The following is a 24745-nucleotide window of genomic DNA, read 5'->3' on the forward strand; positions in this document are numbered from 1 at the left end:
TTTGGCTCAAGTCCTGCCGCGTTTCTGGTAGAGTCAAATAACAATGACTTCACTTTGATCTCTTTCTTCTATCTCAAAAAAATGATACGATTATCTTCCAGATCAAAAAATGGAAGTGGGGCAAACTGCGGTTTTACACCGCCCGCAGCACTTATCGGATGTTTAAGAACCATGGCTGGATCCAAGCGTGCCGGTTTCACTCACGTGATCTTGGTGCGCATTTGAACAGTCACGTGGAAGCTATGAACCCAGTCCGACCGTCGGCTTGAAGCGACATGAGTCAGCGTGCGACGATCTTGAAGCACGTCGGTTAGACAATGATCATACACAATCAAATCCGTTACAGTGTGCTAGTATGCCCTTCCGCATACTCCATTCTCGGGACTCAAGGATTTTAGCCCTTCACTAAGACCTACCGCAGCCTTTTTCTGCGCTAAAGGTTGGAATGAACGACTGGCCGAAAATGTAGTCTCATCTACGATTGCTAGAGGACCTGCGTGAGTGGAATATGTCTTGGTAGGCCGCGGGACTTCCCGGCCGAGTCGAAACCCCGGTACAATTCGCCACATATACAGTACACACTATACACTGCTGCCCCCGGCCAGCATGTTTCCCCGTGTCTACATTTATTATCCAGTATTCGCACGTCTGCTTGTAGTGCTTCAAGTAATATCTCAGTTCGAATCGAATTCAGACGAGACTACCCATTCGTCAGAAGGAAACCTTGATGTTCAGCTCACGGGACTAGATTTTGGCTTCAGCTGCTCTACCACCGGACGTCGATGTTGATCCAGAGTAGGTATGCCGTGGAATGCTCTAAGGTTGATACCACTACATGCAGACGTGCCTAATGACCTACAGCACCCGCCAGTAGACAATGGACGAGTGGGTATCATGAATCTTGGCGTCCTCGGCCAGATTCAAAATGAGAATCTACCTTGGATCTCAACATCTGAGAACCAAATCAAGTCACCCATTGAGTGCGCCTTGCTCAAGAAGAACTCAAATCCATTGACTTCCGAAGGAGTGGTTTAAAGCGACAAGAATAGACCCAAAGATAGTAAGCTGGAACAATGACGCCGAAATAGCGGAGCACACAGAACAATAAATTGACCCGCTGTACTTTGTGAAAAATGGTACCGGAACTCAAGCGTGAGCCGAAAGAGAATGTAGGAAGGTCAGGTCTTTATGATAAGGAATGATCAGAGTTCCGGTAACGATCCCCACTAATGATCTTATCAAAAGAGAGTGGAAATGTAGATGTGCATGCGATGGGGGGAAAGACCAAATAAGAAAAAAGAAACAAATGCAAATGCTGACCAGGGGACCTCCAACGTCATGGGATCTGAAGCCATAGACGGAGGTCAGAGCTGCCTTCAGGTGAAGTGACACGATCTGGACACATTCAGCATCCATGCAGGACGGGGGCGAGACGAGCAACAAAGAAATCAAGAAAGAAGAAGCGACTAGCGCTTTCTCTTCTTGTTCTTGTCTGCGACCTCGGACTCGGCGAATGCTGTGATCACAGTCACGGAGGGCTCATGTCCCTCGTCCAACGCGTCGGCGTCTTTCTTGACGGGGACTCCCATGTGACGGCCGTAGCGTCCTTTACGACCATTCCCTTCATCTTCGCTGACACAGCCATCAATGCCGATGCCGGCATCCTTGCATCGCCCACATGGGCGCTGTCGGTCACAGCCTTTTTTGCTCTTGCGGCAGCGTTGACAACGAGGCTTAGTCGAGAGATCTTCTTCGTCAGCACCTAATTGATGCTGGAAGTTGACTGAGCCATTGGAGACTTTTCGAGACGAGCTCGGACTAAGGGGTGGCGCCGGCACAACGGATTTCTCGGTGGGCTTGCGCACCGTAGATTGTCCACTCTTGCTCTTGACCTGTTTCGCCGGCGCCTTGGAGGTGCGGACTTTGGCAGAGGTTGGGCGGTTTTTCGGCTTCTTCGCCTTCGGGGCATACTCCTTGTAGGGAACATCCTCTTCACCCTCGCTCTTGATGCCATCATCCACACCGTCCGAACTGTGCTCACTACTGTCCGCACTAGGAAGAATATCATCCAGGCGCTTGTGATGGCGCTTGATTGCGCCAGGCGGCAGCATCGGACTGGAGTCCAGTCTGCGGCGAGCAGGAAGATCAACTTCGTCTTCACTGAAGTACTCGCCATCGCTCGTGGCGCCAGCGGAAGAAGCGGCGTCAGCAACGCCACTGAAGGCATCGTCGAGCGTGGACGCGGATGTGCGACCGTGAGAGAAATTGGATGCATCACCCAACCGAATGAGTTGCATCGCAACGTCTTCGTCGGAGATGCAGCTTGCAATTGTAGGATCTGGGGTAGGGAGGATACCATGGCCACTCACACGGCCACTCGAATTGCCATATGGAGTGCGATACACATGGTCAGGGACGACAGGTGTAGCATATACAGTATTTCGCCCAGCGCTGTACTCATTATTTCCATAACTTTGCGGCGACGGAAGCGCAGTCTGATAAGTGTAGGGGCGATGGGTGGGCCGAGCAAAAGGAGAGCCAGCGCCTTCTTGTCCCACAGAGCGGCGTTGAGGAGAGATAGAGGAGGTTGAAGTGGTGAGGGGAACTTGGGGAGGAGCGAAGAGAGGCAATTCCTGGGACGGGGAGAAGAAGATATGTTAGCTCTAAGCGATCCAATAGAAAATATGTACCACGAATCGGTGAAATGCAGTAGACCACAGAAGCAATCCCACGGCCGGACAGAGGGGCATCTTCAAAACTTACCGAGCTGTCGAACTTGGGTCGTTTGCGCCGGCCATCCTGTAGTATATTTTCCATACTGATATCGGAGCTAGCAAAGGTATCCCCGCGCGTCTTGCGACTGTAGGTCGACTCGCTGTCGCTCAGTCCCAGGTCTTCGTCCGGGTACCCGGCATGACTGGACCCCCGGCTCTTGAGGCCGCTCCGGGAAGCCTGTTTGTGTTGCGATGCGCTTCGACGACTTCGGTTTGACGGTGAAATGCTGCGTTTTCTTGCAAGCCGTGATGGTGGTCGCGACGCTTGATCCATGCTCGACATCATACTCTCCGTCATCTGGAACGGCTCGCCCAAGCTGGGCCGCTTGCGCTCCGCGGGGTACCCGGTATAGCAGGGTTCACCAAAAGATTGAATGGGAATCACTCTAACATATACCGTCCCATTATTCTTCAGATTTTCATACCTTGCGATAAGAGTTGTCCCATGTTCATCCTCGAAGCTCACACCGCTAGCTGTGCCATCATAGATACCATAGAAATTTTTCACCGTAGTGACGATCGAATCGGTGGTATCGTGAGGGTAAATCTGCACGCGCATGGGAATCCGCGCCCGCACCTTGGAGTTATCGTCCAGGAGAAGCTCGAAGGCGACGTTCTTGGGCGTTGGGGGTCTTCGCGACTGAAGGTCTCTTTCCAAGACCTCCGCCTTGACCACTGGCTCGGCCATGGTAGACAGCCCGTCAAGTTGGGCGGCTTGCATTCTGAGCAAAACCAGAAGGAGAGGAATTCGGTAAGGTAGCCTCTACTTGCTGTACCAATGACTGCATCAACCCACTGCTCGTGTATATGGGAAAGGGTTCGCCAGAGCGGGATGCATGGCTTAGGGAGAGGGGGTGGAGACAGCGACAGGAAAGATTTGTTGTATGCAGGCTGTGGGAGAGGGGCAAGTTTTTTGCATCTCACCTTCCACAATTAAAGTTGTTGGCAGTACTCTGTAGGAGGGCGTGTCACTGATCGACTGATGATGTTGGGGAATTATGGACGCAGGGCTTTTTCGTTGGTGGATGGAGGGGAATCTTCCTGTCGCAACACCAGAACCGGAATCGGGGGTGCAGCGGCACGACGACGGTGAATGATCCCTAGAGATCGAGCTCCAGAAGTGTCAGTATATCAGCGATTGAGAAGCCTGGCCATCGAATCCGAGAAGGGGTCGAATGCGAAAATCAGATGAATAGATGATCGTTTGCTAGCCGAGTTTTGCCGACCTGGGAGACGTCGTCTTGCGAAAGAAGCCTCGCAATGGGGGACCGGGAAAGAGAGAGAGAGAGCGAGCATGGCAGGCGGGGGACAAAAGGAAACGACAAACCTGATCTCAATGACCCTGATTCCAGCAGAGTCGCAGAGTTGTGGGATATCGAAGACGGTGTGACGAGAAGGGTTCGATGGGTGATGTGGGCGAGATTGGGATTGTCGTGGTTGATTGACTCTACGAAGCGCTGGGGCTATGTCAGCGGTGACCCAGTAGCCGAAGCGACAACCCGAATCCGACCAGAAGATCAGACACATAGGGAGGAATGGAGAGCAGTCAGTACCTTTTTCGAGTTGAAATCGAGGATGGAGGTGGCGGGTTGACAGTTCCAGGGTGGGAAGCGATCGAAGAGGTCGAGTTGATGACTGAGGGGAGATCGGTGTGGTGTGTACGATGGTTTCACTTAAAGCGAGAAATCGGCCTATCTGGGCCGGTAAGATGGCGACTTGCGCTTCCGGCACCCGGTCTCATCATTACATTCCTTCAATACCACACACCTCCATAGCACCGTCAGACATCTCATCCCAAGCAGCTGCAGTACAAGAATGCGACTCGAATTACGGTGTTTGTATGTTCCTCAAAGTAGCAATAAGGACTAGACTTGTTTCCCTCGAGGGCTGCTCTGGCGGCTTCCCATTCGCGACGTAACCTTGTGCGCCTGCAATGTTGTCGCAACTCGCCAGACAAATGCGCCGAGCGCTCTTCCCAACGAAACCGCATCGGCTTGATTGATTTCGATATCAAAGTCCCTGAGGGATTGGTCGCTGGGCCATTGACCGCATTTCTGAAGCGAACAGATCTCCGCTGTCCGTCCATCAAGCAACGCCACTCATGTATCCGACGTCCACGGTGGTCTCCATCAGTAACAGTAGCACTGAGTCCTGGATAAGGATGAGAATGCCCGAGGAGTTCAAATACAAAATGATGAATTTTAATCCAAGAAGCTTTTACGTTGGATATCTCGTACTATTGGTCTCATTGATCGCAGCTGCGATCGCCCCAGTCGGAGAGCAAGAGAGACAGAGAGAGAGTTGATGGCGGCATGCATCCGGCGTGGCACAACCGACTCGACCTCGTTTGGGGGCTTTTCCATTGTCGCATCACCCATTCAAGATATTGAAGCTCGAACAGACACTATTGCGACTCCTGCTACAACTCCCAATTCATGCGACCGGCACTGCGCGGGGATATACGAGGTGTGGTGGTGCCGGAGGTTGAGGTGAGAGGGGCAGAGAACATCGGAAAGGTTGACCGTTGGCGCCCACCACGACAGTCCTGTAGACTTACGCCGACCGGCACCAGATTATAAGTTGCATGTCCACAGGTATTGAGAAACATATGACTCGAGTCTCATGCGATCAATCTTCCACAATGATGTTTGCCGTTATTGACCACAGCTCACAGCTCACTCATCCCATTCGTATCTCGGCATTTGCGCCATCAAAGTTTACCCCTCCTCGGAGGACTCTACAACAACTTGAGTCTGTCATTATCCTCCTAGGGCCCACTCAATGAAGGCGATCATGCACAGATCAAATGACAGGCAATCTCCTTCGAGACCAAATTGAAGGAACAGTGACAGCATTACAGAAGAGAATGACTCCTTTCTTCAGGCCTCCGCAGTGCGCGCGCGATCGCACAGGGCTCATGTCAAAGAGAAACGACTCGGCTGAAAATGGCGCCGCTGTCCACCTGGCGCCCCACGCAGATCGATAGTTGGGCGGATTGAGTGGCTCTCGTCTAGTACCTTTGAGCAGCGCACTGATGCAGCAGATGCGAAAAGCGCATTGCTTTCAGTAACGACTCCACGATCCACGATCGGGTTCCCTCTTTGACTGGCCCAGAATGACCGGCCAGCGGAGCGTGCGCTAGCGGCCACGGCTTTTTCCCACTTTGACACTGCACGGCGTGCACGCCCATCGATTCTCTATTTTTGAGATCAGGCTTACTGTGCATCTCTGATGGTCCGACAGCGGACACAGACCTGAGGCTGCCTTGGGCACCGGAGTATTGAGACGACATGCATTTCATCATGGCCCCCGCGTGGAATTAGAGACACCAATCTGTTGATCGTTCCCCAACGCCGAACAAGAGCCGGGTATGATCGCCATCGGCATCCACGGACTCAATTTGCGGTGGGAATCACTTACCGCTCCATCCCGTGGGCGGTCTGCCATCACGTGAGCTCGCGCACTAGCGCGTTTGGGAAGTCGTTAGCCACGTTGAGGCGATTTCTGTCACGCACGAACAGACTGTGTATTCAAGAACTGATACAGATATTATCTGAGTAAGAATACTGAGGTAATATGAGCTTCAAATGAATGGTCATCCGTTAGGTGGCTTGCAATAAGTAGAATACCGAATTGACTGTTTTGATGGAAGACGTGACGAAGCGGCTGAGACGTCATAGATAAGAGCGATAAGCTCGCGCTCCCTCTTCCGACGGTTCGGGTTAAGCCTCATCTGGTAGGCGGTCTGGGTGCATTGCTTCAACGCCCCTTGACACCGCCCACGTGATGTTGTTTGATCCCTTCATTTCTTAGGCGATATTACTGCGAGGGATAGACAATTCCCTCTCACATGTATTTTCATTGTCAACTTCTGTTCTACCCTTATTACATACTTGCATTTATAGCCCTTCGTGCTGTCTGTGGTTTTTCCATCCAGACTCAAGCGCCATATTGACCGATCGAGGTCTTTGATCAAGCTCAGTCCTAATTGTCCTTCCGTACATTGGGACGGGTGCTCCGTGCCCTCTCACTGGCTCACTGGACAGCTCGGGCGGGTCGTGGTTGTTTTGTTTTGTCCGACGCGGCCAATAGGCAAGAAGGATAGGTCGCCCTGTCGACTCCCCGTCTGAAGACAGGAAAACATAAACAATCCCTCCAGATAACCTCAACGACCCTGTCCCCCGCCAGATCAACCAGACACGGTCAACATGGATGCTAAGGTATGGCTTGGTGATGTTTGTTCTTGTCTTCTGCGTTTTTCTTTTGCCCTTACCCTTTCTATTTTGGCTCGTGCTCGCGATTGATCCACAGCCCGAGGATGCAAGCCGCGCAACAAGCGTGCGTGGCGTCGCATTACACATAAGTATACGTGCAACTCACTCCGATACTTCATGCATACCTATCTCACATCGCATATTTTATCTACAAAAGACTGACAAAGACTAAAGCCACAGCGCATCCGTGGCTACGGAGACGAGAATGTTCCACCCACTTTTATCGCCGCCAAAACGGTTCATAGTCGCAATGAGCCCGCAACTGTCGGCCTTTGGGCCCAGAAAGCCAAAGGCAACATTGAGACTTCCCGCCAGGCATGTGAGGACAAGAGCAATATCAAGATTCCCATTGCCAGAACAGGCGGGACTGGGAAGCTTGGCGCTGGGGCGATTGATGATAAGCGCGCCCTCTCACAGCCAGCCCAGCGCCCCTTCTCTGGGTCAGGGGTCAAGGGCATCTTACCGAATATCGGGTCGAAACCGATGAACACTGCGGGAAAAGCCTTGCCAAGTGGTACTAAAATCAATGCGAAGCGCGCCAATGCGGTGTTCCATGACCAGCCGGAACCCGCTGTCGAGCATGAGGCATCCAAGGAAGACAAGATTACAGCTCAGATTCTCAACTGTGAAGCAGAGACTACAGAAATAGAGACCACCAAAAGCCTGTCTCGTCCGAGTGGGGTCAATGTTGAGATCTTCAAGCATGTCAACGCTCAAGCGGAACCAACGCTCGAAGCCTGCCACACTAAGGAGAGTGGCAAAGTGCGAGAGGAAGCCAAAGCTGCGTCGGTTGACTGCAAATATGCTTCTCTCGGAACAGAGGGGGCACTGGCTATTGATTCCCAAGAAAGTGCATGCGACATTCATCAAAGCCCGGACATGACCGGACCAGCTCTTTCCGATCCCGAATACTCCGAGGACGATGAGACCCATGGCTACCATTATCGCAGCGAGCACACCACAGGTAGCATCACCACAGTGATCTACCCCAATGCTGCAGTTGCATTCGACCGCGAGATTCTGCGCGCGAAACAAGTTGTGGAAGATAGTCTGACCGCGGAGGAGATCGAGGAGGATCTCTATGACTCCAGCATGGTCGCAGAGTATGCCACCGAGATCTTTGACTATCTCCGGATTAAAGAGGTAAGATTTTGTGAGCTTCGCTGTGTATTACCTGAAGGCAAACCGAGACTAACTTACCGTCATGAACAATCTGCAGATTGAGATGCTACCTGCTGCCGACTATATGACCAACCAGGGCGAAATTCAGTGGTCTATGCGATCGATCCTCATGGACTGGCTAGTTCAAGTCCACCTCCGCTTCAAGTACCTCCCGGAGACTCTGTTCCTCTGTGTCAATCTCGTCGACCGGTTCCTTTCGAAAAAGGTCGTTTCTATGGGTAAACTTCAATTGGTTGGCGCGACTGCCCTGTTCATTGCCGCCAAGTACGAGGAAGTTAGCCCTCCGTCGATCAACGAAATCCTTTTCATGGTCGATGGTGGCTACACCGTGGACGAGATCCTGAAGGCCGAACGTTTTATGCTGAACATTCTCAACTACGATATTGGCTGGCCTGGTCCCATGAGCTTCCTTCGTCGTATAAGTAAGGCTGACGACTACGATCTCGAGACTCGAACAATCGCAAAGTACTTCCTGGAGTTGACCATCATGGATGAGCGTTTTGTGGCTAGTCCTCCCAGCTTCCTGAGTGCTGGAGCCCACTGCCTCGCCCTTCTCATGCTTCGCAAGGGATGTTGGGTAAGTTGATTCCACTGCTGTCTGCTGTCAGACTCTCCAATCGCCGAGATGCTAACGAATTGGGCTTCTAGACAATGGCTCACGCCTATTATAGCGGCTATCTTTATACCCAACTTATCCCCGTCATGACGACCATACTCGAGTGTTGCGAAGACCCGCGGGAACACCACCAAGCAATCTTCGAGAAGTACACTGAACGTCGTTTCAAGCGTGCCTCGACATTCGTGGAGCAAGAAATCCTGCACGGTTTCAGAGTGCCTCGTCCCACCCCATTTGTCGACGCGAACCGTCTGGCTGGGCTGGCTAACTACTAAGGCCAAGGTGGCTCTGCGTTGCGGGCTTCCTGTCGTCCTTCTAGCCGCCCACATATCGCACGCCTCCCTCCGCGCACAAGGCCAGTTACCAGGGAACCATCCCCCGCTTTGCATCGGTCTAAATGACCCTTCTATTTCTATACTCATACCTTGCGACCCAATGACTAGTTTGGTGACTCCCTATTTACGATTTTGCATCAGCCACTGGACAGGAAAGGGTTTCCATTTGGGGATGGCTGGGTGGCGTTACTAGACGGACTCCTTTCTTGCATTCCCATTTCTTTTCTTGTTATTGCTCTCATTTGTTTGTTTTAAGTCCCTTTCTTCTTGGTTGTCTTCGGTTTTTTTTATATCATTCTGCTTCCGTGTTGTTCCATGCTTCTGGTTCTTCCCTTCTGATTGCTTTCCCTCTGACGTTTGTTCTCTTCGGTGTTTTTATTGATATCCTCATCTACTTACTCGTTGCCTTGCCTTTCATGTTCGGCCCTTTCCCTTTATACTGGGCACGTTTACGACTCTATTTACTATCCTTTCCTCCGTATCATCACCCTTGATTTTTGACTCGCGCTCTCTTGTTTGACAGAAGTCCACATGACCTGCTGCCGCTTTTGCAGGCCTTGACGAAATAGGTCGCATGCATGTCTTGCAAGTGGTCATCTCGCGTGATTGTTCGCTGCTATATCTATACGCCAGATTGCTTGTGCGTTCGTTACACTTCTGATGGCGTTATGGTTTCACTTGAAACCAGCTCATGACCTATACACTCTCCACTATCCATAGGGGAATTTATGATTTGACCTCTTCCTAAAGATGAAGCAAGGCTTTGATGATACCAACAGGCTTTGCAACTTAAGGAAAAATGTAACCTAAGATCCATCCGCATACACCGTCGCAGTAAGCCTTTTCCTGGAGTCTGTGAACCTTTCGCGAAAAAAATGCTTGTTGTAGAGTGTTTGAGGTATGTATGTAGCTCATGCCATCACTGGTCAAGCCCATTGAGCTCAATCAACTTTCTCACCGTCTCAATGACTTGGTCTCCAGCGGCACTTGATCCTCCCGATGCCGGATTGTCAATACGAGCTTGCAGTGCCTCGTCCAGCATGGTTCGCAGTCGCGACACCAAAACACCGATGCGGGCCCACCCACGTAGCCGGAGCCAGCCGTCTACCACCAGACCGCGGCCTACAGTATCCAAGGCGATGGAGCCGCAAAATAGAAGAAGAGAGTATGCGTTAAATGCTGCGGTGGCGTGAAAGGGATTAGTAATGATGGTTAGTTGCGCTGATATGGGGGGGGACAACAAAAACTTACGCGTGAGGTCGCGAACAAAAACTTTGCTCGTTGCCATCTTAGTGAAGTAGGCAAGGTAAGCTGTTCCTGTGGGGTACCCTTGGGCTGAGAATAGGATAGAGCTGGGGTGAATGAAGACCCGTCCGTTCTCTTGGTTGAAGTATTTGATTGTGCGAGCATCGGGATCGACTTCGACAGTTCCTGTGACTGAGCTGGCGAACTTTTTGTCGGGGAATGAGATTTGTGCGATCTGGGGCTGGAATGCGCCGGCGATCAATGCACGAAGTAGATTCTTGTTTGAGCTGTTGCGATTCAGTGCCGGTGAAGCTTCGCTATAGGTCACAGGTAGAACGCCCGCATCCTTGAGCGACGTGACAAATTGAGCCCTGTTGGACGAAATGTCACGCAATGTTTGGTGAGACAGGAAATTGGCACCACACCACGATTGTGATTGCCAATGGCCATGGGTTTTTGACTTCTCAGTCCAGGCTTGATAAGCAGCAAGATCCGTTAACAGGTCACCGTCTCCGGGGCGAGAGAATGAAGCCTTTGCGGCATCGGCCTCCTCGCGTTTCTCGCGAGGTGATACGAACGGGCTTCTCACGGTGAGAATTGCGGAAAGGGTCAAACAAGATTCCATGCATCCGAAAATTGATCCATAGATCATGAGCTTGGCACAGCGCAGGTCGGCGGGAATCATGGCGAGGTAGCGGCCCAGAGCAGTCAGACGATCATGGTCCAGAGCACCGACCCTGTGCAAGAATTGCAGCGCTCCCTCCACAGCGATGCTCTCTGGTGGAGTGATTGTGTTTGCGAGGAATCGGGCGACATCCTCAATACCCTTCATTGATTTGACAGAAAGACAGAGTTGCTCCAGGGGAACACGGCGGATTTCTGGGTCTGGCCGTGGTGCCATGCTGGACTCGGCTTTGCGTGTGTAGAGTTTGTAACAAATACCAGCACGCACACGACCAGCACGACCACGTCGCTGCTTACATGCTGCTTGCGAGGCCCAGACTTCCTGGAGTCGCACCATGTTGTCTCTGGGGTCATAACTCGTCTCTTTGACACGACCAGTGTCAATGACGGCGACAACATCCTCGATAGTGATGGAGGTCTCGGCGACGTTGGTAGCGGCAATGACTTTACGCTTACCCTTCGGTGGGCTCTGGAAGACTCGTCGCTGTTCCGCCGGCAGCAGAGAAGCGTGAAGCGGAAGAGGATGTGCGTTTGGAATCCTTTGGACTGCCTTCAAGCATCGGTCGATCTCTAGTGTGCCAGGCAAGAAGATGAGAATGCCTCCAGAATTATCACCGAGTTTATGATCGATATACTCCACAGTGGACGCAATCAGATCATAATTGATGCCCATGCCAACGCTGCGAAGCGCCTTGCCTAAGGAGACATCTGCTTGGGGCGCATCTACTTCGTCGTCATAATTGTCGCCAAGCTCAGGCGCGAACCCAGTGTCTCTGATCACATCATCCAGGTAAAAGTCCTGGACCGGGAAAGTGCGTCCTGGAATGTTGACCAGCCCAACACGCTTCGAACCTCCGAAATAGTCCATGAAGATGTTCGCATCCAGAGTTGCCGACATCAGAATGACCTTCAAATCCTTGCGGTGACGCAACACGTCACGAAGCAAGGCAAGAAGGAAGTCAGTGTCTAGACTTCGCTCGTGCACTTCATCCACTACCACATGCGAGACATCTGCGAGAGAGCTGGCAATGTTGCCATCTGCGTCGCCCCCGGATTGAATGCGACGTAGCAGAACTCCGGTGGTGACAAAGGTGATTTTCGTGGTTCCTTGCTTGACCTTGGACTCGCCGCGGATGATGTAACCAACTTCATCGCCGACGGTTGAACAGCGCTCATCACTGACTCGGTCTGCCAGTCCCAGAGCGGAAATTCTCCGAGGCTGAGTACACACGATGTTCGCAGCTCCTCCGAGACCGCGTCTGATCATCTCATCGAGGACGAACTGTACTGACTGCGTACTTTTACCGCTACCAGTCTCTCCCGAAATGATTGTGACCTGGTAATTATCCACGGTATAGATGATTTCCTCTTGAGTGTTCCATGCAGGGAGAGCCTTTCGCTTTTGACACATCGAAACGTGAGCTGGCGTGTTTTGCTTCGTTTCCCATGCTTCACGGATGGACAAGCTTTGCGCAGAGTTCGGGGTCCAGTCAATGCCCTTACGCTGCTTACGGGAAGTTCTGATTGAAACATGCCTCGCCTCTGTAGCTGCGGAAGACGTGACGGAAGAGATGTCGCGAAGTTTTCCTGGGTTGGTCATGATACTTGGTAAGTTGACCTCCAACCAGTCCATGATGTTGAAGACCATGGGCTCGCCAGTGAAGTGGTTTTCAGCATGCTGCACTGCCTGCCGAATGGCGCTCAGTCTGATGTAGGCCGGGATACCCTTCGCTTGAATTGATATGACTGGAGTTACTGAGGGATAATGGGCAGAGGGCGCCTGAAAGCGGAACACAGTGCTCTCCGGTATTTCAGGCGCCTCGCTCTTGATCTCGCAGACTTGAGGGGCAACGCGAGTGTAGCGTTCGCCAAAAATGGCTTCAAGTGTATCCTGCTCTTCGGACCATGCAGCGATATCGCCGCCTTCAACAGCGTCAGTTCCAACTGAGGATCCATGCGCCAACGCCCGTTGAAGAAACTCCGCAGCGGCATACTCGTCCCCACTCTTGGTGTCGAGCACCTGGGAGCAAAGATCTGCTGGGTACCCAATAGACAGAAGGCGCTTGATTTTCGCCTCTCGTGCGAGATCCCCGGAAGCGAGGCTGACACCGGCCGAATATCCCTCAGGCAGACTCCATTGAGGAAGGTCATCCTCCGGTACGTAGACCAAGAGCCATTCTAACACCTCTTCGCGATCTTTGCATTCGAGCACGGCTTCCTCGACATGACTCCGTCGAAATCCAAGTTGTGAGAACTCCTCAAGAATGCGCTTTTTCTCAACATCCGGTATAACAACCCCGTGTGGATTCCAAACTGTGTGCTGCCGCAGAAGACTTTCAATCTCACGTCGGATCCGAGCGCCCATGTCCACCTTCGGGGCTTGCGACCAGATGCGCTTACTCTTAGAGTCAGCGCCTCCTCCAAGCCCAATGTCCTGTGCCGAGGCTTTCTCTTTCGATTGCATCTTTGCGCGCTCGGCTTTTTTCTTCTCCAGCTCAGCTGCAGCGCTCTCACGCTCCTGCTTAGCAAGGAATGGATCCGCCTCATACAGCCAACCCTTTCCTTCTCTTGTTTCCAGTGCCTTGATTTCTGCAAATTCGCCCCGCCAGAGATCTTTGTACTTGGGAGGCATCATCATGTGTAGGTTGCGCATGTTGCATACTCGGTAGAGCCCAAAGGCCGCAGCGAAATGACGAGCCTCCAAAGCCGTGGGTTGTCCCGCGAGCACTTTATATGTCGGAGGGAGTTTCAAAGGAGGAAGCACGATTAATTCCTTAGATTTAGGGTCTATCTTCTTGAGCGTCACTGTCGATACGTAACCATCACGAGTTTGAATCTGCACATGTCACCCCTCAAATCTATCAGCGCCTATTTCCCAAGATGTAGTCCTCGATCAAGCCAAGGTCCAAATGCACGCATATCAATTACCATGCTGTATTCTGGTTTCTCCCACTTTTGCTTCTGACAATGCTCCGATAGCATATTGACCGGGAGCTTGCCCGTCCATGATGCGCCCCCAATAACCTCTTTCACCGAGGGCTTCTTTGGCTCCTCTGTGACAGGCTTCTTGTCCGAGGTTTTTTCCGCGGCGGCCTTTGCTTGCTTCGTGCCCGGCTTCGGGCCGCCTGGGCCAGCAGGCTTCTTCTTTGGGCCCATTGTTGTGGTCGCTTGGGAACGTTTTGAAGTGCGAGTCAACTTGCGGAGAACTTTTTCGGGGGGCTATCTGATCTACGGTCATCAACAGTCCCGCACTAACCCCCATTGGGCGAGCGGATTGCGGGGAGACTTTCACCTTTCCGATGAGGTCCAGACTCAACACTGATTCAAAGATGTTGTCACAGCCGAAGATCGAGTATTTCTTGCTAGCGTACGATGAGCTGATGAGCTGAGAGCCATCCTTTCGCTGCCACTTATTTTCTCCCTAATGACTGGTGACTTCAGACCCGGGCGAACCATGTCTGAGATGACGGAGACCAGCAGCAGTAACCACGATTCCACCGCAACCTGTTCGCGCGAGCAGCAGACCTCAGCCAAACGAAATGCTTGTGAGTCTCGCTGAGATGGACTACACGATACCGGCGTATCTAATCACATAATACACTCTCAGTTACAGAGCTCCTCTCGTCTCGTCAAAAGCAGCTGAAACAGACGAGTGGCAGTTTATCGTCCGGCAGCGTCCCTCACGGCCGATCTGGAGGTCGCGATGGCCTGGGCGCATACATTTCCAAACCAGAGACCTTCCCTCCCAGTGTAGTGGTCTATTACAATGACGACTTTGTGACAATCCACGACATGTTCCCTAAATCTTCGCTCCATCTCCTCCTACTCCCTCGCGACCCCACGAAGACCCGTCTCCATCCATTCGAGGCTTTCGAGGATCCCGAGTTCCTTGCCAAGGTCAAAGCGGAGGTCCAGAAGCTTCGACACCTGGCTGCGAGTGAGTTGCGACGCCTCTACGGAAAAGATTCTGCGCAGGAGCAGGCCAGACAAGCCGCACTGACTGCGGAATCGCCGCCAGACGACCTACCCCCGGGTCGGGAGTGGGAACAAGAGATTATGTGCGGTGTGCATGCCGTCCCTTCAATGAGCCATTTGCACGTCCACGTCATATCAGTGGATAGATACAGTGAGCGATTGAAGCATCGAAAGCATTACAATAGCTTTGCAACTCCGTTCTTCGTGCCGATCGGTGACTTCCCGTTGAAACCCGAAGATGTGCGCAGGCATCCGACGAGAGAAGGCTACTTGAAACGAGACTTTGTGTGCTGGCGTTGTGGTCGGGGCTTTGGCAACCGTTTCGCGGAACTCAAGACCCATCTTGAAGAAGAGTTTATAGAATGGAAGAAGGCATAAGAATCAAGCGACTGTCGAGAGACAACTATGTCTTAGCTGAGCAGCCGGCCGGGAGTACGAATTCCTCAATAAAATGCTTTGTAGCGCTCTGAGTATTTAAAAGCTCGTCCATCTGGCGATTTTCATACTTATACATATATTCGCTGTGGCAATCAATATGTGCTCAGCCTGGCACAAAGAGAAAAAGGAGAGCGCTGCGTGTATCTCAACGTGCGCATCGGCTCTAGTGCAGCCATTTGAAGTGCCAGACTGTCCCGCCTCATCTGTTGGCTGACTCTGTCCTTCATCCTCAATGCACGGAGCCAATTGCAATTCCCCAGCCCTAGTCAGTTTCACGCAAGACAATCTAAGCACGAGCCTTGGACTTGCCACTCTTGACCTTCCTGGCCTCAGGGCGGGTGATATGGTGAGCGGGGATCCAATCGGCGTTGTAAGTAGTGGCTGAGGTGACAGCAGGGCTAGGGGTCTCCTCCACGATCTCGCGCTTGGCAGGAGTCTTCTTCTCGCTGGACCGGACAGCCTTGCGCTTCTGGGGGAAGTAAGGCGCCACCCAGACAGTGTAGAAAAAGTAGACGACGCCAACGAAGCAGGCCAAGAGGAAGAAGTAGAGGAAGATGCTGTGCAATATAAAAGTCAGTACAAGCAAATACTGCAGGGAATTGTGGGGGGGGCGAGACAGAGGCAGACAGCTACGATACTTACATTTGAGGGTCGAAAATGCTGGTCTCGGGCTCGACTACACTCACAGTACCATTGAAGGCCTGCAAGGTGAAGAAATGGCCCTCGCTATCGGACATTATGGCGGCGATATTAAGACGGAGGTCCACAGGGTGCATCTCCGTCGCAAAGCTGTAGCTGAGGCTCTCCTTGGAGTTTGCGGGGATCTCCACAGCATAACGCGTGGCGGTCAAGTTGCGAACATTCTTGCTCTGCTCATCGAGAGTCCACAAGCTGCCACCAACAAAGTTGACAGTGACAGGATTGGGCTCGTCGTTGGTGAAAGCAATGAGCGCTTGGGTCGGGTGACCGTTGACGAGCTTCACCCCAAAGATCTCGGAAGCAGGGAATGAAGCCTGCGCTGAGACTGCAAGGGTGGGAGCATCAGTCTCGGCGACCTTCTCGGTCTCCTATTCGGTCAAGAAAGAACAATGTCAATTGGGGTGCATTCAATAGACGCGACGCTGGGTATACGATATGCTCGTGCAAGTCATGCGTCGGCTGTGATGAGTCAATTGGAGATCAACTTACAGCTGCAAAGCCGGTACCGACGAAAGCCTGAAGCGAGAGCAGAGCCAAAGAGAGAAGCCCGAAACGAGTCATCTTGGATACCAGAGGAATGAGGAGAAGACGAAAGGGAACGGGAGGGACAGGGAAATAGAGAGGTGGAGGAGGAGGAGGAACTAGAAGAGGTACTTCGGAGAGGGTAATCACACGTTGCAATTTAGCTGATGGGCTCGTGACCCACTTAGCGCTGGAGTTCAAGGATCGGGAGTCGGTACCGGGGAAGCTGACTCAGCATCGCGTCCTTGGACGGGTCTCAAGGTTTGAGGGTTGTGAAGATTGTGAAATGTTTGTAGAAGAATGAGAAACAAGAAATCTATGGGAAAAGACGACCAGGATCGTATGATTCCATATTCTTGGCACACCACAGTTTCACAGCGTTCAAAAGTGTGACCTTTCTTGCGGTGATAAGTGAAAGCGGGCTAACCGCCGTCCTCGTCGCGCAAACGCTCGCCAGTCCGAACAGCATCTATCTCGTCAAGAGAGATCAAATCATTCCTTCTTCCGCATCCTCTCGCTTTTCCCTCACATCGTACTTCGATAACTGGCTTGCCAGATCTCACGCATCACGCAGCCTGAATCTAGTAGAGGATGACGTCCTCGCCATATTTCGAGAGATATCGCCAGCTGAAGGCAGTAGATCAGCAAAAGAACCAACTGATTGAGGTGGGTGAATCTGCTTAGGTCCCAAGTCGCGCAACACACACTGACTATATGCGCTTTTCTCAAGGATCTCCTTCAAAGAGTCAGTGACTTGGAAACGTCATTCGCACAAGAAAAGCTGGATCATGAACGTGAAACACGATTCAACCGGGATATTCAAGTACACGAAATGGAGTTGATGCAACAGATAGCACAGATCAAGATTATTATGGTGAGCGCGCATGGTGGGAGAGCACCTGGGAGTGTGCGCTGATATGTGGCTGGCTCCTTCCAGGACCGCGAACCTTTTGTTGTTGTGCTGCTTGACGGCGAGGGTATGATATTCAAGGATGAGTTCCTACAGGCCGGTGACAAGGGTGGCCGCTGTGCTGCAGACCAACTCTACGGGGCGATCCATTCATACCTGAAAGCAAACCTTCCTAATGTCAGTACACCGAAGATCATGATGAAGATCTACCTGGACGCAAAAGGCTTTGGGGAGTTGTGCGCGCGCAATAGGGTCTTTGCAGATCCTGCTGCTATCTATGACTTCATTCGGGGATTCAACGAGACAATGTCTTGTTCCGAAATTGTTGATGTTGGGTCTGGAAAGAACAGCGCATACAATAAGATTCAAGGTAAATCAAGTGGTGTTTCCCACTCGCACGTGTGTCACATGAGTACTGCCATCATTCTGACTTCAAATGTGCAGAATCTTTTCAAGTCTTCCTTTATAATTGCCACTGCCACCAGATATTCGTCGGTTGTCCTTCAAATACAGAATATGCACTCTTCCTTGAGGATATTTCGAGGGACAATGATCTCACTGGTCGTGTCTCACTTATCGAAGGTGTCGCATTTGAGAAGGATCTAGACGAAGTGAAAGCATCATATCGCATCGCTCGATTTCCGGACCTATTTCGGTCTGAAAAGATGGTGCCTGCCTGTGCTCCCACTCCTTGGAAACCATCTCTCCCAACTCGGTCCATACTCACCCCGTCTCCGTCGGCACAATTCTCGAGCATGGTCAATGCCCCCGTGCTCTCTCGAACTTCCACTAATACCAGCACGTCAGGAGTTCCACTATCGGCCTCCACTCCAGTCCAGCAAGACAGTGCCTTTGAGTTTCAAAAGGTGGTACGATCAAAACCGAGTAGCTCGGCTCCTCCTCCCAAGACAGTGGAGCGCAACAAATATGGGCAACGTGTGGATAAACTCGATTTCAAGAGCATTCCTCGGGATGACCTTAACCGCCTCAAGAAGCTCAAGTTGTGCAATTATTATTTCCTGCTTGGTGAATGTCCTAATGACGACTATTGTTATCATGACCATGATCGCAAATTAACAAAGGAAGAGCTTCACATCCTAACTGCAATCGCTCGGATGACTCCTTGCCGATTTGGTCTGGAATGTGATGATGCGGAGTGTATCTATGGCCATCGATGCCCTCAAAGCGAGCCCGGGAAGAAGACATGTTTCCGTGGGGATAGCTGCCGATTCGAGCCCATCGCCCATGGAATCGATACCAACGTCGTCAAAGTGACCAAAATCTGAAGGCCCGGTCAGCAGTCAGTGCACCGCATGTCTCCGGCGACAGGTCGGAAGTTTTCTGAGTCCTATTCTATCTTCGTGCAACGTTCGGGGAGAGCCCTCATCTGGGGTTTCTTTGTCTGTGCCGGAAGTACAATGTTTTCTTCCCCCTATTAAGCACCTCGATAGGCTCCTCGCGATCATGACTTTGTCCATTCAATTCAATCTTGCGGTTCATGCTGGGCTTTGCCCTCTGATTTACGACAACATAATTATATGATATTCAGTTCGATAATTGGGGGTTCTTTTGGGAGACAGTCACCAAGGAACCCCAGGTCACGGTTCCTTACCGAATTCATATTGCGACATTCTTCAGTCGTGATGACCCATTCAGCGCATCAGCAACACCTTTTATGCGGATATTGTGCTTCTGTTCCGCAAGCAGGACACGGACAGGATACTCAGGATTTTACACATACACAAGTATTGATACAACCCTGATTGTTCATGATACATCAATTGACCTGGGACGATCAGTTCTTTGTCCTTCGACGTCAACTTTAAAAGGAGATCTTTCTGAGTCCCTTTGCATAGGATAAATATATTTTATTTTCTGGTGGGAAACCCCATGCTCGCCTTTGAAATCCGTAGGTCCTTGATTGAGCTCTACATCGCCAGTAGGGGGTCATATCGTGGAGAGAACCAAGTAGGAACAACGGACCCCTCAGGTATGAATTGCTGTGCCAAACAAAGCGAACCTCCTCTCCCAACCAAAGCAATTCGGTTCGCTGCAACCTCGCCCAGGAAGCTTGTCCTGGGACTGGGGTTTGACAATATGGGGGTGGCTGCAAGGCACACCGTACTCCTTGATGCTGCATTTGAAGGGTACTGAAGATGGCTTCGAGGGAACCCGATATGCGTTGGTCTTCGCCGAAGCCTCGTGCTTCATCTTGAGCTCTTCGAGATCGCCCCAAAGTAAGAACAGCTTTTCCCGAAGCTCGTGCAACTTCATATGGTCGTTGTGAAGGCTATGAAGTAATCAGTCGGTGAGAATTCTTCTACGAGGAACTCGAAAATTCGGTGTCTTACTCTGCGGCATCAATACTGAGCAAATGATCGGCTTCCGCACCTGTCACGTAAATCTTCATCGTAGGTCGAGGTTCGTCTTTTGAGCCCGAGGGCTCCGTTCCTTCCACGAGCAGACAGAATCGCCATTCCCACTCCAGGCGTTGATGTTCACCACGCTGATGGGTGCTGTCACCGGGCGCTACAATGGAGTGCATGGGTACTTGCACCGCAAAATCCTCCAGCCGCGGAGGGAAGAAGTCAACCACGCGGACCTCAATTTGATAGTAAACGTTCTGGAACGGCAGTTGATAAATAATACCGCCAGGTATCTCATTTTGATGTGACTCGGCCGCGAGGACTCTTTCTACTGATCGAACGGGCACATTGTATGCTCTTGTCTTGACTGTTGGGCCAATTAGTCTGAGTCCACGACACAATCAAACAATGTGGACTCTCAACTTACTGTGTGGATTCGTTCCTCTCCGAGCCGCGGGCAATGACAACGCTTTTGGGGCTTCTGTTTTCCGCTGTTCGAGCTGCTTCTTTGCTTCTGTCCTCTTTTTCTTCTTGTTAGAAACATTCGCTGTGTTGTTGCTTGGCTTCCCGTGTATCTTCCAGTAAGCCTTTCGCCGGGTCATAAGATCTTGCGCGAGGTCGTCAGTATCAGCGACGACCTTGACATGAGTCTTGGCGGGGTATCGCTTGTCTTGGTGAACTACAGCCTCCAGACCTGTGTAGCTTGCAGGCTTGATTCGTGTGTAAGTCAGTAATACGATCTGCCCTTCCTTGACGTGCGATCGAGCATAAGTGGCATGTGGCTCCCACAAGACAGCCTGGATGGTCATCTTTCCCCATGGACCAGGCCAATTCTTTCTTTTCCTGGACAGGTAGCCGAAGCTATCGCCGTCAACGCCCATATCTTCATCTCGGTCTTCTTCGATTTCGACCAAAGCCTCGTTTGAAGTATAATCGGTCAAGTGCAAAATGCATCTCTCGCTATCAAAGTTATTGATTTTCACAACCTGTCCAAGAATTTGGACAAACGGGCCGGGCTGAAGATCCCGAATGAGTCGCAAGGGCAAACCACTCTTGGTTGTCGTGGGCGCCATGAATGCTTGAACAACCTGGGAGCGTTGCTGCGACAGAGGCATCTGTCGCGCAACATTGTTTGAAGTATTTGAAGCTTGCCTTGGGGCGCCATCAAGTAGTCTCCGGGCTGCTTGTTCCTCTGCCGGCTTCAACGGAAAAGGAGTCGGGCCCGTGAGGATCGTTGGAATGGAGTTAGGGTCTGGATCTGATCGAAATACTGCCCACTCAACTGTGTCATGTTGAGAAGCTACTCCAGTAGGTTTATCATTGTATGAAGTGACCTGAAGCCTGCTGTCAGCATTTCCACCCAAAGTCGGCCCTCAAGATTTGTCTTGAATGTAAATACTGACACGAATCCCTCTCAAGAGAACAACATCATCGACCTGAACAACCGGTAGCGCATCGGGATGGTCATTGAAATACTTGATCTTCAGACCTCCAGCCCAGTGAGGCTGATCGAACAAGGAGTCCTTCAGCGTGAAGGTCACACATGTTGATGATCCCTTGGTCTGGAAAGGCGGCAAAACATCGATCACAACTCCAATAGTTGAGAGGTACCCGCGACGAGCACACGCGGATGGAATATCAATCAAGGCGCAATTTGCCATTGTGAAGCTCAAAGCGGTCTAAGTTGACAAGGTCTAGCCCCACAATCATGCAGAGACCGTTGACTGTTGAACGAAGTCTTTATCTTACAAACAAGTCCAAGGCACTTGCTGTAGACTGCCGCAGGCCACTCAGTGGTATTCCATGCTGAGCCGGAAGGTTCTCTTATTCGAACTTGCACCAAAGCAGATAATCAACGATCAAAAAAGTCTCTTGACAAGCCTTTCGCCTACGACTTGCAGTAGGTAAATTCCTCAAAAGCGCCAGAGCTTTCATGGTAACAAGGTCCAAAGGAGTGGAAAGTGAATATCGGAGAAAAGTCACATGACTTCCCCTCCTTCCCACAAGAATCCTTTCCTCGTCTTCTTCTATCTCCCCCCACATTTCTTCTTCCACCAACCCCCATCGCCAGCGCGTCCATCCTTATCAACCAACGCAACTTGACACTCGAAAGGGCGCTTTTTCCAAAACACAACAACCCCAACGAAGCCACAATATGGCGGAACGCTACATTCCCGAGCACCGTCGGACGCAGTTCAAGGCTAAGAACCAGTTCCGTCCCGATGAGCTTCGCCGCCGCCGTGAAGAACAGCAGATTGAGATCCGCAAGCAGAAGCGCGAGGAAGGACTCGCGAAGCGACGTGGTATCACCACTCGTGATGGTGGAATTGGCGTCGGTGGTGCCACAGGTGCTGCTACCGAAAGTGACGATGAAGCTAGTGCTATCGAGAGCGAGGTGAGTCTTGATAATTTTCGTCCCCTTTCCCTTTTTTCCATTTTGCGGTGCCTGCATGCTCGCAGACAATCGACCTGCCTCTAGGAAGCTCTGCCTGGATCACTGCCCCTCTAGCGAGGATCAACGGCCACGCCGAGTTTTCCCTTTGTTTGTATAAGTCGATCATCAACATGGAATTTTTTTCACCGCCCGGTTGCTATGGGGCCAACCCCTCCAAACTCGGCCCATCAGTGAAATGACCCCACTATGCTGGTTCAAACAGACGCTAATATCATGAATTGTGTAGCTCAATGTCGAACTTCCCTTGATGGTCAAGGGCGTGATGTCCGACTCCGTTGAGGACCAGATCAGGTACGTCTTCATTCACGAGGGGATGCGTTTCCGACTTTTCTAACCACTTGCAGCTCCACCACCCGCTTCCGAAAGCTTCTCTCCAAGGAACGCAACCCTCCTATTGAGCGAGTCATTGAGACTGGCGTTGTCAGCCGTGAGTTGACTGTCAATTGTATTGATTAGTCCAGAAACTGTCGCTGACAAAACTCGCAGGATTTGTCGAATTCCTCCGCTCCCCCCACACCCTTGTCCAGTTCGAAGCCGCCTGGGCTCTCACAAATATCGCCAGTGGAAGCGCTACCCAGACACAGGTATGTTCCGAGACCTATGTCATGGCCCTTTTCGGTACTAATTAGAGTTAGGTGGTGATCTCCGCCGGCGCTGTGCCCATTTTCGTCGAGCTGCTTGCCAGCCCTGAGCCCGATGTGCGGGAGCAGGCCGTTTGGGCCCTTGGAAATATTGCTGGTGATAGCCCTCACTGTCGTGATTTCGTTCTCGGCGCTGGTGCGCTGCGCCCTCTCCTGAACTTGATCAACGATGGCCGCAAACTGAGCATGCTTCGTAACGCGACCTGGACCCTGAGCAACTTCTGTCGTGGCAAGACCCCCCAGCCTGACTGGAACACCGTATGTATTTCACTGTCTCTTCAGCAGCGCTTCCGGCTCGAAGACATGCGCTTACCATTTTCCTAGATTGCTCCTGCTCTGCCTGTCCTCGCCAAGCTTATCTACATGCTGGATGATGAGGTCCTTATCGACGCCTGCTGGGCTATTTCATGTATGAAACTCGACTCCACCATTCGTCACTCAACTCGAAACTAATTTTTTTGGCAAATGTAGACCTCTCCGACGGTAGCAATGACAAGATCCAAGCTGTTATTGAGGCGGGCATTCCCCGACGCCTTGTGGAGCTGCTCATGCACGCCTCCACATCGGTTCAAACTCCAGCACTTCGCTCTGTTGGAAACATCGGTAAGTGGTCGAGGCCCCTGTCTGTCTTGAATCAATGCTAATCGAATAAAACCAACAGTGACCGGAGACGACGTTCAGACCCAGGTGATCATCAACTGCGGAGCACTTCCTGCTCTGCTGTCCCTCTTGAGCTCGACCAAAGACGGTATTCGCAAGGAGGCCTGCTGGACCATCTCCAACATCACTGCTGGAAACTCGAGCCAAATTCAGGCTGTCATTGATGCGGGTATCATTGCGCCCCTTATCAACCTCCTGGCCAACGGCGATTTCAAGACCCGTAAGGAAGCATGCTGGGCGATCTCCAACGCAACTTCCGGTGGCTTGCAGAAGCCTGATCAGATCCGTTATCTGGTTTCCCAAGGATGCATCAAGCCACTTTGTGATTTGCTCGCCTGCCCTGACAACAAGATCATTCAGGTGGCTTTGGATGGCTTGGAGAACATTCTCAAGGTCGGCGAAATGGACAAGGAGGCCGGTCAGGGCGATGCCCACGTTAACCGCTATGCTCTCTTCATTGAGGAAGCCGGTGGTATGGAGAAGATTCACGACTGCCAGAACAACGCCAACGAGGAAATCTACATGAAGGCCTACAACATCATCGAGAAATACTTCTCTGACGAGGATGAGGCAGCTGGTGAGATCGACGAGCTGGCACCTCAGCAGACCCAAGCCGGCTTCACTCTTGGCACTGGACAGCAGCAGCCTGCTGGCGGATTCAACTTTGCTGGCGCTCCTGACTCCATGGACATGTAAATGGATCTGCCAAGATGTCCATTTTCAAATTCCTCAGGTTCTCAAGGGCCGGGTTCAACGCCCTTGGCACCCCTCGCAGTATCAGCACGGTCAGATACCCGGACCCCGCTGAGCGTCCGAGCTTCCTGCTCGTCCCAGGAGAATATTCGAGGAGAGCTTATTTCATCCTGGCTCGTGCCTTTTGTTCGCCCTTGCTCAAACTGATGTCTTTTGTGGCATCATCTTGAACGTTCCCCCTCCCCCTCTCCATTCGTCCCCGAAGCTCCAATTTCC

General features: G+C 51.7%; 8 protein-coding genes across 8 annotated transcripts; 4 read left to right on the plus strand and 4 right to left on the minus strand.

The window, feature by feature from the left end:
• Positions 1–1466: 1466 nt before the first annotated feature.
• Positions 1467–3495, minus strand: N7539_003609 (putative C6 finger domain protein; the record flags this gene model as incomplete). The annotated part of the gene is made up of 2 exons (XM_056933211.1): positions 1467–2633; positions 2764–3495. 2 exons carry the CDS (start codon positions 3493–3495, stop codon positions 1467–1469), a joined length of 1899 nt encoding a protein of 632 aa, XP_056790752.1.
• A 3487-nt stretch (positions 3496–6982) lies between these two features.
• On the plus strand, positions 6983–9121 carry N7539_003610 (cyclin family protein; the record flags this gene model as incomplete). The annotated part of the gene is made up of 4 exons (XM_056933212.1): positions 6983–6994; positions 7223–8191; positions 8268–8807; positions 8879–9121. 4 exons carry the CDS (start codon positions 6983–6985, stop codon positions 9119–9121), a joined length of 1764 nt encoding a protein of 587 aa, XP_056790753.1.
• Positions 9122–10100: 979 nt separating this feature from the next.
• Positions 10101–14266, minus strand: N7539_003611 (RNA helicase; the record flags this gene model as incomplete). Its single annotated transcript, XM_056933213.1, has 2 exons — positions 10101–13946; positions 14039–14266. 2 exons carry the CDS (start codon positions 14264–14266, stop codon positions 10101–10103), a joined length of 4074 nt encoding a protein of 1357 aa, XP_056790754.1.
• Positions 14267–14564: 298 nt separating this feature from the next.
• N7539_003612 (DNA 5'-adenosine monophosphate hydrolase) lies at positions 14565–15463 on the plus strand (the record flags this gene model as incomplete). The annotated part of the gene is made up of 2 exons (XM_056933214.1): positions 14565–14655; positions 14718–15463. The coding sequence occupies 2 exons, from the start codon at positions 14565–14567 to the stop codon at positions 15461–15463; spliced, it is 837 nt and encodes a 278-aa protein (XP_056790755.1).
• Positions 15464–15809: 346 nt separating this feature from the next.
• On the minus strand, positions 15810–16783 carry N7539_003613 (putative translocon-associated protein, alpha subunit; the record flags this gene model as incomplete). The annotated part of the gene is made up of 3 exons (XM_056933215.1): positions 15810–16080; positions 16166–16590; positions 16712–16783. The coding sequence occupies 3 exons, from the start codon at positions 16781–16783 to the stop codon at positions 15810–15812; spliced, it is 768 nt and encodes a 255-aa protein (XP_056790756.1).
• Positions 16784–17335: 552 nt separating this feature from the next.
• Positions 17336–18940, plus strand: N7539_003614 (CCCH zinc finger protein; the record flags this gene model as incomplete). Its single annotated transcript, XM_056933216.1, has 4 exons — positions 17336–17410; positions 17475–17618; positions 17682–18024; positions 18099–18940. The coding sequence occupies 4 exons, from the start codon at positions 17336–17338 to the stop codon at positions 18938–18940; spliced, it is 1404 nt and encodes a 467-aa protein (XP_056790757.1).
• Positions 18941–19640: 700 nt separating this feature from the next.
• N7539_003615 (uncharacterized protein) lies at positions 19641–21681 on the minus strand (the record flags this gene model as incomplete). Its single annotated transcript, XM_056933217.1, has 4 exons — positions 19641–19944; positions 20006–20387; positions 20448–21354; positions 21424–21681. The coding sequence occupies 4 exons, from the start codon at positions 21679–21681 to the stop codon at positions 19641–19643; spliced, it is 1851 nt and encodes a 616-aa protein (XP_056790758.1).
• A 494-nt stretch (positions 21682–22175) lies between these two features.
• Positions 22176–24472, plus strand: N7539_003616 (karyopherin alpha; the record flags this gene model as incomplete). Its single annotated transcript, XM_056933218.1, has 8 exons — positions 22176–22415; positions 22702–22766; positions 22820–22902; positions 22962–23059; positions 23111–23374; positions 23441–23525; positions 23588–23719; positions 23778–24472. 8 exons carry the CDS (start codon positions 22176–22178, stop codon positions 24470–24472), a joined length of 1662 nt encoding a protein of 553 aa, XP_056790759.1.
• Between the last annotated feature and the right edge of the window lie 273 nt (positions 24473–24745).

The sequence above is a fragment of the Penicillium diatomitis genome (assembly GCF_028827545.1).
Source record: "Penicillium diatomitis strain IBT 30728 chromosome Unknown utg000004l_segment0_segment0, whole genome shotgun sequence".
In the NCBI taxonomy this organism is placed as follows: Eukaryota; Fungi; Ascomycota; class Eurotiomycetes; order Eurotiales; family Aspergillaceae; genus Penicillium; species Penicillium diatomitis.